Raw genomic sequence first — 20,898 nt, forward strand, 5'->3', positions numbered from 1 at the left:
CTACCGATTGGCTGTTGCCTGTTTTATGCTACTGCCAAAGCCCACTTTCACCCCACATGACTTTCATCGATATCAAAACGTGTATCGTTCTATGAATGTTTCTGTCAAATGAAACTCTCCTCTGACTCTGTTTTAAACAGTTGCAGTTAAAGATTAGAATCATGGAACCTGACAGCACAGCAGGAGGCCATTCGGCCCGTCGTGTCTGTGCCGGCTCTTTGGAACAGTCTAACTAAACTCTACAAACGAGTCCTTGTCAAGTACATGTCCAATTGCCTTTTGAAAGTCCCCATGGAATCTGATTCCACCGCCCTTTCAGGTCGTGCGTTCCAGATCATAACAACCCTCTGTGTGAAGACATTTCTCCTCATTTCCCCTCTAGTTCTACCATTAATTTTCAATCTGTGACCTCTGGTTACTGACCCAGTGCCAGAGGAAGCAGTTTCTCGCTACTTGCTCTATCAAAACCCCTCATGATTTTGAACACCTCAATGAGGTTCCCCCCTTAACCGTCTCTGCTCGAAGGAGAACAATCCCAGCTTCTCCAATCTCCCCACATAACTGAAGTCCCTCATCCCTGGTATCATCCTGATAAACCTCCTCTGTACCCTCTCCAAAGCCTCAACACCCTTTCTAAAGTGTGGTGCCCCGAATGATTCAAAGGAAACATTTGCAGGGCTGTGGGGAAAGAGCAGAGGAGTGGGACGAATTGGAGAGCTCTTTCAGGGAGCCAGCCGAATGGGCTCTGTGATTCTAAGTGGTATTATTATTGTGAATGAATTGTAATGGTGGGTATGTGCAGTTTTCATACAGTATCCATTTGAACTGTGGGAAGCTTCCATTCCCCCAAGCCCTGCTAATCCTACGTATTTGTGCTTAGATTTCTTATTTCCTGGTTTGTCTTGTCTGAACTAGCTGGGTGGGCCTGGCAGTTTGGAAAGGAAAAAAAGAACGACAAAAGCATTTATAGAGCACCTCTCACGCTCACCGGACGTCCCAGAGCGCTTCACAGCCAGTGAAGGACTTTAGAAGTGTGGTCACTGTGGTAATGTAGGAAATGCGGCAGACAATTTGTGCACAGCAAGCTCCCACAAACAGCAATGTGATAATGGCCAGATCATCTGTTTTAGTGATGTTGATTGAGGGATAAATATTGGCCCCAGGACACCAGGGAGATGTAAACGATCCCATGGCAGTATTTATTTCAAAGAAGAGCAGGGGAGTTCTCCCCATTGTTCTGGCCAATATTTATCCCTCAATCAACGTCACAAAAACAGATTATCTGGCCATTATCACACTGCTGTTTATGGGAGGCTGCTGTGCACAAATTGGCTGCTGCGTTTCTTACATTACAACAATGACCACACTTCAAAAATACTTCATTGGCTGTGAAGTGCTTTGGGATGTCCTGAGGGGGTGAAAGGCGCTGGATAAGTGCGAGTCTTTTTTTTAAAACTTGTGTGATCATATCGAAGCATCGCAGAGATGGAGTTTGTTACAAGTCACTTATCACCTTCAGGTTGTGGAATCACTCCCATCATGCAGGAACCCCCTGGGGACCCGCCCTGCTTTCCTGTCCCATTTTTAGCACAGTTTACCATCTCTGCTGAACTTTGTTCCATTTGTTTTCAATTTCTACATTTTGAACTTAAATAGAAAGGTATGTGGACCAATGCAATCCTGACTCAAAGAGCACTGAGTATTCCGCAAAACTATAAATGTGTTCATTTAAGTAAGTTCAGATCTGAATAATACTGCTCTTTCTTTACTCCCTAGTTGATAAGCAGCCATCAGCTGAGCTCCTTGGCTTTGACTTATTCACAGCCTCATTAGACAGTGCCAGAAATGCAGCACGGATTTTCCATGTTACAAGCTTTTTTGCACAAACTGCAGCCTATTACTCCCTGTTGCAATGTGTTCGCACCCCACAGTGCTGTGACTTTGGCCTCATTTGCTTTGACCCATGTAGCATTTGACTCGGTGCACTCTGTAACAGGATAGGCCACTCCTGCTAAATTTCCTTCAGCAATAATATAAGATTTACAAAGCAAAAAAGATTGACTAAAGACACGTTTAACAAATTGACTGAAGACAGGATCTGCTTTGTAATTGCAATTGCACCAAATTCTGGGCTGAAAGCCACAGCGGGCAGCCCTACACATCCAGCTGTTTTTATTAACTCAATGAGCTGGAGCTTTATCTGCCTGGCTCCAGAGGCACATTATTGTGTTGAGTTAATGAGACGTGCCGTGTAATTGCAGCTTTGGGATATATTTTTTATATTAGGACGATTGTAGAGTTCAGGAAACAAAAATAGTTTACATTTTCTGCTAAAGTGAAGTTGCTTGGAATAGTTTCCTCGCTGTTGTAATTGCTGGTTATTTTCTGGGACTCTTCATTTTTTTCCACATTTTTTAACCTCCCAAAAGCTGGCGAATGATTTCATTAAGTTGCCAAGAAAGCTTTTGATCAGATGTTTTCTTTCAAGTGAAAGTACTCATATACCTAACGGTGACAAAAGCTAGTCCTAGAACAGATGTCTTAATAGGTGGATGTCCTCGAGTATTGCAACCTCCACATCGCTCTCTGACAACAACAACAACAACTTGTATTTATATAGCACCCTTAATGTAGTAAAACGTCCCACAGGAGCATTATACGACAAAATTTGATGCCGAGCCACATAAGGGCAGAGCTTGGTCAAAGAGGTCGGTTTTAAGGAGCGCCTTAAAGGAGGAGAGAGAGGTAGAGAGGCGGAGAGGTTTAGGGAGGGAATTCCAGAGCTTAGAGTCTCGGCAGCTGAAGGCACGGCCGCCAATGGAGGAGCGATTATAATCAGGGATGCTCAAGAGGCCAGAATTGGAGGAGCGCAGATATCCTGGAGGGTTTTACCTTTACACCATTTGGTAGTTGTGCAATGTTTGATGGAGCAATGCACTATCACCTCTTGTTACTTTGAGCAGAATTCTCCCCAGTGACCTGGCCAATATTTATCCCTCAACAGCACCTAAAAACAGATGACCTGGTCATTATCACAATGCTGTTTGTGGGAGCTTGCTGTGCGCAAATTGGCTGCTGTGTTTCCTGCATTACAACAGTGACTGCACTTCATTGGCTGTAAAGCGTTTGGGACGTCCTGGGGTCGTGAAAGGCACTACATAAATGCAAGTCTTTCTTTCACTTTCCAGTGATCAAGCGAGTCTTGCTTCCTCCCAAAGGGGTGTTATTTGAAGCATAAGAAGGATATTAGTAAACTGTGCAGTGTTTGAACATAGTTAGCAAGGTCCAGGTCTAAAGGTAAAAGCACAGATGAGGAATCAGATCTGGTCTATAAGCTTAGTGCTACAGCAGGCAGTTGCTTTTCCCCAGGTCCCGAAGTCTCAGCCCAGCCTCCTCTGCACAGTGTCCAGCCAGGGTGGAGCACCTCACAGTGGTTACTCACCGTGCTTTCGGCACCGCTCCGTGCACTGCCAGTCTGTGGATACAGGGCAGTGGTTACTCACCGTGCTTTCGGCACCGCTCCGTGCACTGCCAGTCTGTGGATACAGGGCAGTGGTTACTCACCGTGCTTTCGGCACCGCTCCGTGCACTGCCAGTCTGTGGATACAGGGCAGTGGTTACTCACTGTGCTTTCGGCACCGCTCCGTGCACTGCCCGACTGCGGATACAGGGCAGTGGTTGCTCACTGTGCTTTCGGCACCGCTCCGTGCACTGCCAGTCTGTGGATACAGGGCAGTGGTTGCTCACTGTGCTTTCGGCACCGCTCCCTGCACTGCCAGTCTGTGGATACAGGGCAGTGGTTACTCACTGTGCTTTCGGCACCGCTCCGTGCACTGCCAGTCTGCGGATACAGGGCAGTGGTTACTCACTGTGCTTTCGGCACCGCTCCGTGCACTGCCCGACTGCGGATACAGGGCAGTGGTTACTCACTGTGCTTTCGGCACCGCTCCGTGCACTGCCAGTCTGCGGATACAGGGCAGTGGTTACTCACCGTGCTTTCGGCACCGCTCCGTGCACTGCCCGACTGCAGATACAGGGCAGTGGCCGCTCCGTGCACTGCCAGACTGCGGATACAGGGCAGTGGTTACTCACTGTGCTTTCGGCACCGCTCCGTGCACTGCCAGTCTGCGGATACAGGGCAGTGGTTACTCACCGTGCTTTCGGCACCGCTCCGTGCACTGCCAGACTGCGGATACAGGGCAGTGGTTACTCACCGTGCTTTCGGCACCGCTCCGTGCACTGCCAGTCTGTGGATACAGGGCAGTGGTTACTCACCGTGCTTTCGGCACCGCTCCGTGCACTGCCCGACTGCGGATACAGGGCAGTGGTTACTCACCGTGCTTTCGGCACCGCTCTGTGCACTGCCAGTCTGTGGATACAGGGCAGTGGTTACTCACTGTGCTTTCGGCACCGCACCGTGCACTGCCAGTCTGTGGATACAGGGCAGTGGTTACTCACCGTGCTTTCGGCACCGCTCCGTGCAGTGCCAGTCTGTGGATACAGGGCAGTGGTTACTCACTGTGCTTTCGGCACCGCTCCGTGCACTGCCCGACTGCGGATACAGGGCAGTGGTTGCTCACTGTGCTTTCGGCACCGCTCCGTGCACTGCCAGTCTGTGGATACAGGGCAGTGGTTGCTCACTGTGCTTTCGGCACCGCTCCCTGCACTGCCAGTCTGTGGATACAGGGCAGTGGTTACTCACTGTGCTTTCGGCACCGCTCCGTGCACTGCCAGTCTGCGGATACAGGGCAGTGGTTACTCACTGTGCTTTCGGCACCGCTCCGTGCACTGCCCGACTGCGGATACAGGGCAGTGGTTACTCACTGTGCTTTCGGCACCGCTCCGTGCACTGCCAGTCTGCGGATACAGGGCAGTGGTTACTCACCGTGCTTTCGGCACCGCTCCGTGCACTGCCCGACTGCAGATACAGGGCAGTGGCCGCTCCGTGCACTGCCAGACTGCGGATACAGGGCAGTGGTTACTCACTGTGCTTTCGGCACCGCTCCGTGCACTGCCAGTCTGCGGATACAGGGCAGTGGTTACTCACCGTGCTTTCGGCACCGCTCCGTGCACTGCCAGACTGCGGATACAGGGCAGTGGTTACTCACCGTGCTTTCGGCACCGCTCCGTGCACTGCCAGTCTGCGGATACAGGGCAGTGGTTACTCACTGTGCTTTCGGCACCGCTCCGTGCACTGCCAGACTGCGGATACAGGGCAGTGGTTACTCACCGTGCTTTCGGCACCGCTCCGTGCACTGCCAGTCTGCGGATACAGGGCAGTGGTTACTCACTGTGCTTTCGGCACCGCTCCGTGCACTGCCAGTCTGCGGATACAGGGCAGTGGTTACTCACTGTGCTTTCGGCACCGCTCCGTGCACTGCCAGTCTGCGGATACAGGGCAGTGGTTACTCACTGTGCTTTAGGCACCGCTCCGTGCACTGCCAGTCTGCGGATACAGGGCAGTGGTTACTCACTGTGCTTTCGGCACCGCTCCGTGCACTGCCAGTCTGTGGATACAGGGCAGTGGTTACTCACCGTGCTTTCGGCACCGCTCCGTGCACTGCCAGTCTGTGGATACAGGGCAGTGGTTACTCACTGTATTTTGGCACCGCTCCGTGCACTGCCAGTCTGTGGATACAGGGCAGTGGTTACTCACTGTGCTTTTGGCACCGCTCCGTGCACTGCCAGTCTGCGGATACAGGGCAGTGGTTACTCACTGTGCTTTTGGCACTGCTCCGTGCACTGCCCGACTGCGGATACAGGGCAGTGGTTACTCACTGTGCTTTCGGCACCGCTCCGTGCACTGCCAGTCTGTGGATACAGGGCAGTGGTTACTCACCGTGCTTTAGGCACCGCTCCGTGCACTGCTAGTCTGCGGATACAGGGCAGTGGTTACTCACCGTGCTTTCAGCACCGCTCCGTGCACTGCCAGTCTGTGGATACAGGGCAGTGGTTACTTACTGTGCTTTCGGCACCGCTCTGTGCACTGCCAGTCTGTGGATACAGGGCAGTGGTTACTCACCGTGCTTTCGGCACCGCTCCGTGCACTGCCAGTCTGTGGATACAGGGCAGTGGCTACTCACCGTGCTTTAGGCACCGCTCCGTGCACTGCCAGACTGCGGATACAGGGCAGTGGTTACTCACCGTGCTTTAGGCACCGCTCCGTGCACTGCCCGTCTGCGGATACAGGGCAGTGGTTACTCACTGTGCTTTCGGCACCGCTCCGTGCACTGCCAGTCTGCGGATACAGGGCAGTGGTTACTCACTGTGCTTTCGGCACCGCTCCGTGCACTGCCAGACTGTGGATACAGGGCAGTGGTTACTCACCGTGCTTTAGGCACCGCTCCGTGCACTGCCAGTCTGTGGATACAGGGCAGTGGTTACTCACTGTGCTTTCGGCACCGCTCCGTGCACTGCCAGACTGTGGATACAGGGCAGTGGTTACTCACCGTGCTTTCGGCACCGCTCCGTGCACTGCCAGTCTGTGGATACAGGGCAGTGGTTACTCACTGTGCTTTCGGCACCGCTCCGCGCACTGCCAGTCTGTGGATACAGGGCAGTGGTTACTCACTGTGCTTTCGGCACCGCTCCGTGCACTGCCAGACTGCGGATACAGGGCAGTGGTTACTCACCGTGCTTTCGGCACCGCTCCGTGCACTGCCAGTCTGTGGATACAGGGCAGTGGTTACTCACTGTGCTTTCGGCACCGCTCCGTGCACTGCCAGTCTGTGGATACAGGGCAGTGGTTACTCACTGCTTTCGGCACCGCTCCGGGCACTGCCAGTCTGTGGATACAGGGCAGTGGTTACTCACTGTGCTTTAGGCACCGCTCCGTGCACTGCCAGTCTGTGGATACAGGGCAGTGGTTACTCACCGTGCTTTAGGCACCGCTCCGTGCACTGCCAGTCTGTGGATACAGGGCAGTGGTTACTCACTGTGCTTTCGGCACCGCTCCGTGCACTGCCAGTCTGTGGATACAGGGCAGTGGTTACTCACCGTGCTTTCGGCACCGCTCCGTGCACTGCCAGTCTGTGGATACAGGGCAGTGGTTACTCACCGTGCTTTAGGCACCGCTCCGTGCACTGCCAGTCTGTGGATACAGGGCAGTGGTTACTCACCGTGCTTTAGGCACCGCTCCGTGCACTGCCAGTCTGTGGATACAGGGCAGTGGTTACTCACTGTGCTTTCGGCACCGCTCCGTGCACTGCCAGTCTGTGGCTACAGGGCAGTGGTTACTCACCGTGCTTTAGGCACCGCTCCGTGCACTGCCAGTCTGTGGATACAGGGCAGTGGTTACTCACTGTGCTTTAGGCACCGCTTCGTGCACTGCCAGTCTGCGGATACAGGGCAGTGGTTACTCGCTGTGCTTTCGGCACCGCTCCGTGCACTGCCAGTCTGTGGATACAGGGCAGTGGTTACTCACCATGCTTTCGGCACCGCTCCGTGCACTGCCCGACTGTGGATACAGGGCAGTGGTTACTCACTGTGCTTTCGGCACCGCTCCGTGCACTGCCAGTCTGTGGATACAGGGCAGTGGTTACTCACCGTGCTTTCGGCACCGCTCCGTGCACTGCCCGACTGTGGATACAGGGCAGTGGTTACTCACTGTGCTTTCGGCACCGCTCCGTGCACTGCCAGTCTGTGGATACAGGGCAGTGGTTACTCACCGTGCTTTCGGCACCGTTCCGTGCACTGCCCGACTGCGGATACAGGGCAGTGGTTACTCACTGTGCTTTCGGCACCGCTCCGTGCACTGCCAGTCTGTGGATACAGGGCAGTGGTTACTCACTGTGCTTTCGGCACCGCTCCGTGCACTGCCCGACTGCGGATACAGGGCAGTGGTTACTCACTGTGCTTTCGGCACCGCTTCGTGCACTGCCCGACTGTGGATACAGGGCAGTGGTTACTCACTGTGCTTTCGGCACCGCTCCGTGCACTGCCCGACTGCGGATACAGGGCAGTTATTTACAGCGCAGACTGTGACTGCACCCCTGGGGGAATGGAGACAGTTTGAGATATGAGCGGGCTAAAATTGCATCCATTTTGTAAATTTAAGTTTTGCTTTTCTTACTTCTTTTAACCCTGCGTCAGCTTCAAGACTGGAAAGGCAAGAGGTTGTGTCTTTCGAGGAGCTGAGCTGTCACATGGTTATCAAGGTGCAACTCCAGTACTTTACAGTCAAGTGGGTTAATGCAGCCGCCAATGACACAAAGTCAAGTCCCCTGAAAATGTCATGAATTCCGTCTTTCGGACGTAAAAAATCCCGTGGCACTATTTCAAAGATGAGCAGGGCAGTTCTCCCCGGTGTCCTGGGGCCAATCTTTATCCCTCAACCAACTTCACTAAAACTGATTATCTGGTCATTATCACATTGCTGTTTGTGGGAGCTTGCTGTGTACTAATTAGCTGCCGCGTTTCCTACACTACAACAGTGACCATACTTCAAAAGTACTTCATTGGCTGTAAAACGTTTGGGACATCCTGATGTCTTGAAAGGCGCTATAGAAATGCAAGTCTTTCTTTTTCTTTTTAAATGGCATGGTGCTGATCTTTTTAAACAAATAATGCAGCCCAGGACATCAGGAGGAATCACTGCATGTCTTTGAAAGCTGACACGAGGGTGGTGAAATTGGCCTCCGCCAGTAGTGGGAAATGGGCTGCTGGTGACCTGCGGTGTGAGCGGTGCTGCTGATTCACCCGTTTCATGCTGCCAGTTTCACCCCCGAGAATCTTATCATTCCCCAGAAGAGGCACATGGCAGGCCGAATGGCCCGGAATTCTATGCAATGGTGACACTGGGGACGGGACGCCGTAAGCGAGACTGTTGTGCTCCCCGATCCTCCAGTGCCACATTTACAACAATAAAAACAACGTGCATTTATATAGCGCCATTAGCGTAGTAAAACGTTGCAAGGCACCTCACAGGAGTGATTATCAAACAAAATTTGACAGCGAGCCACATAAGGGGATATTGGGGCAGATAAGATGATGGTGTTAATGAGTGTCTTAAAGGAGGAAAGAGAGGTGGAGAGGTTTAGGGAGGGAATTCCAGAGCTCAGGGCCCAGGCAGCTGAAGGCACGGCCGCCAAATGGTGGAACGATTCAAATCGGGGATGCGCAAGCGGCCAGATTTAGAGGAGCGCAGAGATCGCGGAGGGTTGTGCGACGAGACTGGAGGAGGTTACAGAGATAGGGAGGTGCATAGCCATGGAGGGATTTGAAAACAAGGATGAGAATTTTAAAATCATTTATGCCACAATTTGCTGGAGAAGTGTTTAGAATTTGCCACAGTGAGTATCACGGGGAGTCCGAGAGGCTCAGCCAAAGACGGTACAGATCCAAGGTGCCTGGATCGAGTCTGAGAATCTTACAGCACAGAAGGAGGCCATTTGGCCCATCGTGCCTGTGCCGGCTCTTTGAAAGAGCTCTCCCATTAGTCCCTCTTTCCCCACAGTCCTGCAGATTGTTCCCCTGCAAGTATTAATTCAATTCCCTTTTGAAAGTTGCTGTAGAATCTGCTTGCACCGACCGCCCTTTCAGGCAGCATTTGCAAATGGCCATTTAGGGAAACACATTTAGGAGTATCTAAGAAGTTTCCCCACTATCTTTAAAAAGAAACATCCATCATTCTCACCTGTAACGTGGCACCAGGCGGATTTTCAATTCTCCAGATATTGCTGACGTTTAATCACAATTCTGAAAGGGCTGAAAACATTCCAAACTGCGCGAATCCAAAAGCTGAATGCAGCTCGCTCCAGTTTCTAACGCCATCTCCTGTTAGTTCACTCAGCGTATGTTTTCTTCGTGCTCGCACATGTATAATTTAACTCTTGTCTGCATTATTACTTTCCAATTTTAAATACAAGTGAGGTTGTCGATTATAACATTTGTAACGACCAAGACTTGCATTTATTTAACGTCTCATGGAGTCTCTCACAAATGTCTCGTACTCTTTGAATTTGATTAATGGGAATGTGTCTGGGGATAAACTTCAGATTGATCTTGCGTGTACTAAGCATGGATAATGAGACGTCAGAAGTAACCATCTTGAATAAACACATCAATCAGGCTGCTGCGAGGTCTCCAGCACAATTATTTTTCAGGCTAACTCGCAACACCGTCAACACTGACTTAAATGCAGCAAATTTGCAATTGCCATTGATTTGAATGGGGGGGCAGGAAGTTATGATAATTAGCTGTGCTACATTTTCGGTGAGGCTTTCTATGCACTAGTGTAAAACACACAGCAAATTATAACATGGAGTCAGTTGTGGCACCAGTCACTCATACCATAACTTGCTGGAATGTCTGCAGCGCAATAAGAGCGGTGTGATGCTCTGTGTGTGAAAGGACTGATTACAGTGCAGTGTGATGCTCTGTGTGTGAAAGGACTGATTACAGTGCGGTGTGATGCTCTGTGTGTGAAAGGACTGATTACAGTGCGGTGTGATGCTCTGTGTGTGAAAGGACTGATTACAGTGCGGTGTGATGCTCTGTGTGTGAAAGGACTGATTACAGTGCGGTGTGATGTCCTGTGTGTGAAAGGACTGATTACAGTGCGGTGTGATGTCCTGTGTGTGAAAGGACTGATTACAGTGCGGTGTGATGTCCTGTGTGTGAAAGGACTGATTACAGTGCGGTGTGATGCTCTGTGTGTGAAAGGACTGATTACAGTGCGGTGTGATGTCCTGTGTGTGAAAGGACTGATTACAGTGCGGTGTGATGCTCTGTGTGTGAAAGGACTGATTACAGTGCGGTGTGATGCTCTGTGTGTGAAAGGACTGATTACAGTGCGGTGTGATGCTCTGTGTGTGAAAGGACTGATTACAGTGCGGTGTGATGTCCTGTGTGTGAAAGGACTGATTACAGTGCGGTGTGATGTCCTGTGTGTGAAAGGACTGATTACAGTGCGGTGTGATGCTCTGTGTGTGAAAGGACTGATTACAGTGCGGTGTGATGTCCTGTGTGTGAAAGGACTGATTACAGTGCGGTGTGATGCTCTGTGTGTGAAAGGACTGATTACAGTGCGGTGTGATGTCCTGTGTGTGAAAGGACTGATTACAGTGTGGTGTGATGTCCTGTGTGTGAAAGGACTGATTACAGTGCGGTGTGATGCTCTGTGTGTGAAAGGACTGATTACAGTGCGGTGTGATGCTCTGTGTGTGAAAGGACTGATTACAGTGCGGTGTGATGCTCTGTGTGTGAAAGGACTGATTACAGTGCGGTGTGATGTCCTGTGTGTGAAAGGACTGATTACAGTGCGGTGTGATGCTCTGTGTGTGAAAGGACTGATTACAGTGCGGTGTGATGTCCTGTGTGTGAAAGGACTGATTACAGTGCGGTGTGATGCCCTGTGTGTGAAAGGACTGATTACAGTGCGGTGTGATGTCCTGTGTGTGAAAGGACTGATTACAGTGCGGTGTGATGCTCTGTGTGTGAAAGGACTGATTACAGTGCGGTGTGATGTCCTGTGTGTGAAAGGACTGATTACAGTGCGGTGTGATGTCCTGTGTGTGAAAGGACTGATTACAGTGCGGTGTGATGTCCTGTGTGTGAAAGGACTGATTACAGTGCGGTGTGATGCTCTGTGTGTGAAAGGACTGATTACAGTGCGGTGTGATGTCCTGTGTGTGAAAGGACTGATTACAGTGCGGTGTGATGTCCTGTGTGTGAAAGGACTGATTAAAGTGCGGTGTGATGCTCTGTGTGTGAAAGGACTGATTACAGTGCGGTGTGATGTCCTGTGTGTGAAAGGACTGATTACAGTGCGGTGTGATGCCCTGTGTGTGAAAGGACTGATTACAGTGCGGTGTGATGTCCTGTGTGTGAAAGGACTGATTACAGTGCGGTGTGATGTCCTGTGTGTGAAAGGACTGATTACAGTGCGGTGTGATGTCCTGTGTGTGAAAGGACTGATTACAGTGCGGTGTGATGTCCTGTGTGTGAAAGGACTGATTACAGTGCGGTGTGATGTCCTGTGTGTGAAAGGACTGATTACAGTGCGGTGTGATGTCCTGTGTGTGAAAGGACTGATTACAGTGCGGTGTGATGTCCTGTGTGTGAAAGGACTGATTACAGTGCGGTGTGATGCTCTGTGTGTGAAAGGACTGATTACAGTGCGGTGTGATGCTCTGTGTGTGAAAGGACTGATTACAGTGCGGTGTGATGCTCTGTGTGTGAAAGGACTGATTACAGTGCGGTGTGATGTCCTGTGTGTGAAAGGACTGATTACAGTGCGGTGTGATGTCCTGTGTGTGAAAGGACTGATTACAGTGCGGTGTGATGCTCTGTGTGTGAAAGGACTGATTACAGTGCGGTGTGATGTCCTGTGTGTGAAAGGACTGATTACAGTGCGGTGTGATGTCCTGTGTGTGAAAGGACTGATTACAGTGCGGTGTGATGTCCTGTGTGTGAAAGGACTGATTACAGTGCGGTGTGATGTCCTGTGTGTGAAAGGACTGATTACAGTGCGGTGTGATGTCCTGTGTGTGAAAGGACTGATTACAGTGCGGTGTGATGTCCTGTGTGTGAAAGGACTGATTACAGTGCGGTGTGATGTCCTGTGTGTGAAAGGACTGATTACAGTGCGGTGTGATGTCCTGTGTGTGAAAGGACTGATTACAGTGCGGTGTGATGTCCTGTGTGTGAAAGGACTGATTACAGTGCGGTGTGATGTCCTGTGTGTGAAAGGACTGATTACAGTGCGGTGTGATGTCCTGTGTGTGAAAGGACTGATTACAGTGCGGTGTGATGTCCTGTGTGTGAAAGGACTGATTACAGTGCGGTGTGATGTCCTGTGTGTGAAAGGACTGATTACAGTGCGGTGTGATGTCCTGTGTGTGAAAGGACTGATTACAGTGCGGTGTGATGTCCTGTGTGTGAAAGGACTGATTACAGTGCGGTGTGATGTCCTGTGTGTGAAAGGACTGATTACAGTGCGGTGTGATGTCCTGTGTGTGAAAGGACTGATTACAGTGCGGTGTGATGCTCTGTGTGTGAAAGGACTGATTACAGTGCGGTGTGATGTCCTGTGTGTGAAAGGACTGATTACAGTGCGGTGTGATGCTCTGTGTGTGAAAGGACTGATTACAGTGCGGTGTGATGCTCTGTGTGTGAAAGGACTGATTACAGTGCGGTGTGATGTCCTGTGTGTGAAAGGACTGATTACAGTGCGGTGTGATGTCCTGTGTGTGAAAGGACTGATTACAGTGCGGTGTGATGTCCTGTGTGTGAAAGGACTGATTACAGTGCGGTGTGATGCTCTGTGTGTGAAAGGACTGATTACAGTGCGGTGTGATGTCCTGTGTGTGAAAGGACTGATTACAGTGCGGTGTGATGCTCTGTGTGTGAAAGGACTGATTACAGTGCGGTGTGATGCTCTGTGTGTGAAAGGACTGATTACAGTGCGGTGTGATGTCCTGTGTGTGAAAGGACTGATTACAGTGCGGTGTGATGTCCTGTGTGTGAAAGGACTGATTACAGTGCGGTGTGATGTCCTGTGTGTGAAAGGACTGATTACAGTGCGGTGTGATGTCCTGTGTGTGAAAGGACTGATTACAGTGCGGTGTGATGCTCTGTGTGTGAAAGGACTGATTACAGTGCGGTGTGATGCTCTGTGTGTGAAAGGACTGATTACAGTGCGGTGTGATGCTCTGTGTGTGAAAGGACTGATTACAGTGCGGTGTGATGTCCTGTGTGTGAAAGGACTGATTACAGTGCGGTGTGATGTCCTGTGTGTGAAAGGACTGATTACAGTGCGGTGTGATGTCCTGTGTGTGAAAGGACTGATTACAGTGCGGTGTGATGTCCTGTGTGTGAAAGGACTGATTACAGTGCGGTGTGATGTCCTGTGTGTGAAAGGACTGATTACAGTGCGGTGTGATGTCCTGTGTGTGAAAGGACTGATTACAGTGCGGTGTGATGCTCTGTGTGTGAAAGGACTGATTACAGTGCGGTGTGATGCTCTGTGTGTGAAAGGACTGATTACAGTGCGGTGTGATGTCCTGTGTGTGAAAGGACTGATTACAGTGCGGTGTGATGCTCTGTGTGTGAAAGGACTGATTACAGTGCAGTGTGATGTCCTGTGTGTGAAAGGACTGATTACAGTGCGGTGTGATGTCCTGTGTGTGAAAGGACTGATTACAGTGCGGTGTGATGTCCTGTGTGTGAAAGGACTGATTACAGTGCGGTGTGATGCTCTGTGTGTGAAAGGACTGATTACAGTGCGGTGTGATGTCCTGTGTGTGAAAGGACTGATTACAGTGCGGTGTGATGTCCTGTGTGTGAAAGGACTGATTACAGTGCGGTGTGATGCTCTGTGTGTGAAAGGACTGATTACAGTGCGGTGTGATGCTCTGTGTGTGAAAGGACTGATTACAGTGCGGTGTGATGTCCTGTGTGTGAAAGGACTGATTACAGTGCGGTGTGATGTCCTGTGTGTGAAAGGACTGATTACAGTGCGGTGTGATGTCCTGTGTGTGAAAGGACTGATTACAGTGCGGTGTGATGCTCTGTGTGTGAAAGGACTGATTACAGTGCGGTGTGATGTCCTGTGTGTGAAAGGACTGATTACAGTGCGGTGTGATGTCCTGTGTGTGAAAGGACTGATTACAGTGCGGTGTGATGTCCTGTGTGTGAAAGGACTGATTACAGTGCGGTGTGATGTCCTGTGTGTGAAAGGACTGATTACAGTGCGGTGTGATGTCCTGTGTGTGAAAGGACTGATTACAGTGCGGTGTGATGTCCTGTGTGTGAAAGGACTGATTACAGTGCGGTGTGATGCTCTGTGTGTGAAAGGACTGATTACAGTGCGGTGTGATGCTCTGTGTGTGAAAGGACTGATTACAGTGCGGTGTGATGTCCTGTGTGTGAAAGGACTGATTACAGTGCGGTGTGATGTCCTGTGTGTGAAAGGACTGATTACAGTGCGGTGTGATGTCCTGTGTGTGAAAGGACTGATTACAGTGCGGTGTGATGCTCTGTGTGTGAAAGGACTGATTACAGTGCGGTGTGATGTCCTGTGTGTGAAAGGACTGATTACAGTGCGGTGTGATGCTCTGTGTGTGAAAGGACTGATTACAGTGCGGTGTGATGTCCTGTGTGTGAAAGGACTGATTACAGTGCGGTGTGATGTCCTGTGTGTGAAAGGACTGATTACAGTGCGGTGTGATGCTCTGTGTGTGAAAGGACTGATTACAGTGCGGTGTGATGCTCTGTGTGTGAAAGGACTGATTACAGTGCGGTGTGATGCTCTGTGTGTGAAAGGACTGATTACAGTGCGGTGTGATGTCCTGTGTGTGAAAGGACTGATTACAGTGCGGTGTGATGTCCTGTGTGTGAAAGGACTGATTACAGTGCGGTGTGATGTCCTGTGTGTGAAAGGACTGATTACAGTGCGGTGTGATGTCCTGTGTGTGAAAGGACTGATTACAGTGCGGTGTGATGTCCTGTGTGTGAAAGGACTGATTACAGTGCGGTGTGATGTCCTGTGTGTGAAAGGACTGATTACAGTGCGGTGTGATGCTCTGTGTGTGAAAGGACTGATTACAGTGCGGTGTGATGCTCTGTGTGTGAAAGGACTGATTACAGTGCGGTGTGATGTCCTGTGTGTGAAAGGACTGATTACAGTGCGGTGTGATGCTCTGTGTGTGAAAGGACTGATTACAGTGCGGTGTGATGTCCTGTGTGTGAAAGGACTGATTACAGTGCGGTGTGATGCTCTGTGTGTGAAAGGACTGATTACAGTGCGGTGTGATGCTCTGTGTGTGAAAGGACTGATTACAGTGCGGTGTGATGCTCTGTGTGTGAAAGGACTGATTACAGTGCGGTGTGATGCTCTGTGTGTGAAAGGACTGATTACAGTGCGGTGTGATGCTCTGTGTGTGAAAGGACTGATTACAGTGCGGTGTGATGCTCGGTGTGTGAAAGGACTGATTACAGTGCGGTGTGATGTCCTGTGTGTGAAAGGACTGATTACAGTGCGGTGTGATGTCCTGTGTGTGAAAGGACTGATTACAGTGCGGTGTGATGCTCTGTGTGTGAAAGGACTGATTACAGTGCGGTGTGATGCTCTGTGTGTGAAAGGACTGATTACAGTGCGGTGTGATGTCCTGTGTGTGAAAGGACTGATTACAGTGCGGTGTGATGTCCTGTGTGTGAAAGGACTGATTACAGTGCGGTGTGATGTCCTGTGTGTGAAAGGACTGATTACAGTGCGGTGTGATGTCCTGTGTGTGAAAGGACTGATTACAGTGCGGTGTGATGCTCTGTGTGTGAAAGGACTGATTACAGTGCGGTGTGATGCTCTGTGTGTGAAAGGACTGATTACAGTGCGGTGTGATGTCCTGTGTGTGAAAGGACTGATTACAGTGCGGTGTGATGCTCTGTGTGTGAAAGGACTGATTACAGTGCGGTGTGATGCTCTGTGTGTGAAAGGACTGATTACAGTGCGGTGTGATGCTCTGTGTGTGAAAGGACTGATTACAGTGCGGTGTGATGTCCTGTGTGTGAAAGGACTGATTACAGTGCGGTGTGATGTCCTGTGTGTGAAAGGACTGATTACAGTGCGGTGTGATGCTCTGTGTGTGAAAGGACTGATTACAGTGCGGTGTGATGTCCTGTGTGTGAAAGGACTGATTACAGTGCGGTGTGATGCTCTGTGTACTGATTACAGTGCGGTGTGATGTCCTGTGTGTGAAAGGACTGATTACAGTGCGGTGTGATGTCCTGTGTGTGAAAGGACTGATTACAGTGCGGTGTGATGCTCTGTGTGTGAAAGGACTGATTACAGTGCGGTGTGATGCCCTGTGTGTGAAAGGACTGATTACAGTGCGGTGTGATGTCCTGTGTGTGAAAGGACTGATTACAGTGCGGTGTGATGCTCCTGTGTGTGAAAGGACTGATTACAGTGCGGTGTGATGTCCTGTGTGTGAAAGGACTGATTACAGTGCGGTGTGATGTCCTGTGTGTGAAAGGACTGATTACAGTGCGGTGTGATGTCCTGTGTGTGAAAGGACTGATTACAGTGCGGTGTGATGTCCTGTGTGTGAAAGGACTGATTACAGTGCGGTGTGATGTCCTGTGTGTGAAAGGACTGATTACAGTGCGGTGTGATGTCCTGTGTGTGAAAGGACTGATTACAGTGCGGTGTGATGCTCTGTGTGTGAAAGGACTGATTACAGTGCGGTGTGATGTCCTGTGTGTGAAAGGACTGATTACAGTGCGGTGTGATGTCCTGTGTGTGAAAGGACTGATTACAGTGCGGTGTGATGTTCTGTGTGTGAAAGGACTGATTACAGTGCGGTGTGATGCTCTGTGTGTGAAAGGACTGATTACAGTGCGGTGTGATGTCCTGTGTGTGAAAGGACTGATTACAGTGCGGTGTGATGCTCCTGTGTGTGAAAGGACTGATTACAGTGCGGTGTGATGCCCTGTGTGTGAAAGGACTGATTACAGTGCGGTGTGATGTCCTGTGTGTGAAAGGACTGATTACAGTGCGGTGTGATGTCCTGTGTGTGAAAGGACTGATTACAGTGCGGTGTGATGCTCCTGTGTGTGAAAGGACTGATTACAGTGCGGTGTGATGTCCTGTGTGTGAAAGGACTGATTACAGTGCGGTGTGATGTCCTGTGTGTGAAAGGACTGATTACAGTGCGGTGTGATGTCCTGTGTGTGAAAGGACTGATTACAGTGCGGTGTGATGTCCTGTGTGTGAAAGGACTGATTACAGTGCGGTGTGATGTCCTGTGTGTGAAAGGACTGATTACAGTGCGGTGTGATGCTCTGTGTGTGAAAGGACTGATTACAGTGCGGTGTGATGTCCTGTGTGTGAAAGGACTGATTACAGTGCGGTGTGATGCTCTGTGTGTGAAAGGACTGATTACAGTGCGGTGTGATGTCCTGTGTGTGAACGGACTGATTACAGTGCGGTGTGATGTCCTGTGTGTGAAAGGACTGATTACAGTGCGGTGTGATGTCCTGTGTGTGAAAGGACTGATTACAGTGCGGTGTGATGTCCTGTGTGTGAAAGGACTGATTACAGTGCGGTGTGATGTCCTGTGTGTGAAAGGACTGATTACAGTGCGGTGTGATGTCCTGTGTGTGAAAGGACTGATTACAGTGCGGTGTGATGCTCTGTGTGTGAAAGGACTGATTACAGTGCGGTGTGATGTCCTGTGTGTGAAAGGACTGATTACAGTGCGGTGTGATGTCCTGTGTGTGAAAGGACTGATTACAGTGCGGTGTGATGTCCTGTGTGTGAAAGGACTGATTACAGTGCGGTGTGATGTCCTGTGTGTGAAAGGACTGATTACAGTGCGGTGTGATGTCCTGTGTGTGAAAGGACTGATTACAGTGCGGTGTGATGTCCTGTGTGTGAAAGGACTGATTACAGTGCGGTGTGATGTCCTGTGTGTGAAAGGACTGATTACAGTGCGGTGTGATGTCCTGTGTGTGAAAGGACTGATTACAGTGCGGTGTGATGTCCTGTGTGTGAAAGGACTGATTACAGTGCGGTGTGATGTCCTGTGTGTGAAAGGACTGATTACAGTGCGGTGTGATGCTCTGTGTGTGAAAGGACTGATTACAGTGCGGTGTGATGTCCTGTGTGTGAAAGGACTGATTACAGTGCGGTGTGATGTCCTGTGTGTGAAAGGACTGATTACAGTGCGGTGTGATGCTCTGTGTGTGAAAGGACTGATTACAGTGCGGTGTGATGTCCTGTGTGTGAAAGGACTGATTACAGTGCGGTGTGATGCTCTGTGTGTGAAAGGACTGATTACAGTGCGGTGTGATGTCCTGTGTGTGAAAGGACTGATTACAGTGCGGTGTGATGTCCTGTGTGTGAAAGGACTGATTACAGTGCGGTGTGATGTCCTGTGTGTGAAAGGACTGATTACAGTGCGGTGTGATTCAAACGGCACCATAATCATTTTATGCTACCAGTTCCTTGTGCTGAAACATGGCTCATTAGAATTGCCTTGTTAATTATAATATAATTAAAAGTAATTCCTGTTCGTCTGTTCTCAGATTGTGCAGCCTGACACTGAAAAAGCTGACTGTACTGAAAGAACTCGACAAGGATCTGAACTCTGTGGTAATTGCCGTTAAAATTCAGGTAAGGATCTCATCTACTTTAAATAGAGGAGACATTAGCTTGTAATTCGGTATTTCATTGGTAGCAAGTGCCACAAGGCAATAAACGGAAAATTGCTCCAGAATGAATGAGCAGGAAAATTACTGGCGGGGTTCGGAAGAAAGGAAGATTTTCAAGGCTTTTGCAGAGAAGAGAGATGGCAACCATTGACCTGAGTACATAACAATACAGAAGTAGGTGAAAACAGAGTTCAGGGTGTCAAGTCAGAACTGAAATGGGACATCAGAGCCGATGCAAAACATATCATTGGAAAATTCTGCCTGTGCTGTAACAGCTAGAGAATGGTCAGCAAGGACTGAAACCCTAAGGAACCAGATACAGTTGAAAATGAGGATGAGCAAGAGTTGTTAAATGTTGAATGGCTCGTTGTTGGAGGGTTTTATTACCATGGGAGTCACTAATAGGGCTGGGTTTTGCCAATGGAGGCGAGCTGGAGGCGGGACAGCTGCTTGTCGTGTCAATGTCCCGCCTCCATCTTCGCCTGACCATTCAGAGGGATTTTCCCCTGATTGAGCTTGTTAAGTCCGCCCGGCGGGCTCAGCAAGCCAATTAGGGAAGAAGTCACTGACGGATGTAGTCAACGTCAGACGTGCTATCTGTCAAGACTTCTTGAAAGAAGAAATGACAGCGTTTGACAGTTCTGTGAAGCTGTCAAACACTGACATTCTCCTGAGTTTGATTCGTTTTTGTGGTGAGGACTGAAAAAACATTGTAAAAAAGTAAATTTCAGATGTCTGATGGATCGGAGGGTCCATCAGGCATTACCTGAAATTGACAAGGTGGATGTCCGCTCTCCCGATCCACCACGGCTAAAGGCTATAGAAGTAAAAAAAGGTAAGTGAACACTTTTTTAAGCTTGTCACTCACCTTGCATACTTACCACTCCACACTTGCACCCATCACTCACCTCTGCACCTTACTTCCAGGTGCCTCCGACCGTCGCAGACCTCCTCCACGTCTCCTCCAACCCGGCGGGGTTCTCCGAGGTCGGGAAGCCTTCACCTGTGAAGGTAAAATGGCACTCATCCCTTTTTCTGCCTGTTAACTACCTGTTAACAGGCAGTTAAAAGGATTAAAAGCCTCACCCGCCGCCAGGAGACGGGACCCGAAGCTGCACATCCTCCTGGCAAAAGGGCACGGAGGTGGGATGGGGGCGGGTTTGCCATCCGCCCCCACTTTCTCCGATTTTACGTGCTGTCCCGCCTCCTCGAGGCTTGGAAAATCGAGCCCATAGTCTCCCATTCAACATCTCTGGGCCTTTGACATTAACAAAACATCGGTTCAGTATAGGATGACAAGCAACACATTTCCTGGACAGGTAAACTGCACCACAGGCTATTTAGAGAGACAAAAGATGAGATTTTTGAAGCACTGGCTGTAATTTTGAGGGAGGCACCAAACAAAGAGCAGATTCAGTCAGACTGGAGACAGTTTGATTTGGTTCCCATGTTTGGAAAGGACGGCAGAGCTTTCTCAGCGAAGAGCTGGAAGGGCTCAGTGCTGGCTTCCATGTACATGGCACTGGGAGTTAAATGGCCACATTTGCTGATGGCCCACAAGTAGGCAGGTTGGCAAAGAGCGAGGAGGTCTGTGAAAGATAAACTCTGTCAGCCTAACACGTACAAATTTAACAGACAATTTGCTCTTGCACTCTATGCATCCAACAATGTTGTAGGCCTTTTTAAGGCTTTGTCTTACAAGGAATTTGCACCCCTAAGTTTCTCTGTGCCTACTCATCCTCAGTG

At 50.0% G+C, this 20,898-nt stretch overlaps 1 protein-coding gene across 6 annotated transcripts in view; it reads left to right on the forward strand.

Annotated features, from left to right (window-relative positions):
* The window catches only part of LOC147113203 (phosphofurin acidic cluster sorting protein 1-like), a 795,587-nt gene that overhangs the window by 248,707 nt on the left and 525,982 nt on the right, over positions 1-20,898 (forward strand). For all 6 annotated transcript variants that reach the window (XM_085998126.1, XM_085998127.1, XM_085998132.1 and 3 more), the window contains exon 2: positions 19,027-19,114. In XM_085998126.1, coding sequence (XP_085854252.1) covers positions 19,027-19,114 — 88 coding nt within the window. The remainder of the gene's footprint in view (positions 1-19,026; positions 19,115-20,898) is intronic.

The sequence above is a fragment of the Somniosus microcephalus genome, chromosome 9 (genome assembly GCF_052327205.1).
Source record: "Somniosus microcephalus isolate GS21.2 chromosome 9, FLI_Smic_1.0, whole genome shotgun sequence".
NCBI classification, from domain to species: domain Eukaryota; kingdom Metazoa; phylum Chordata; class Chondrichthyes; order Squaliformes; family Somniosidae; genus Somniosus; species Somniosus microcephalus.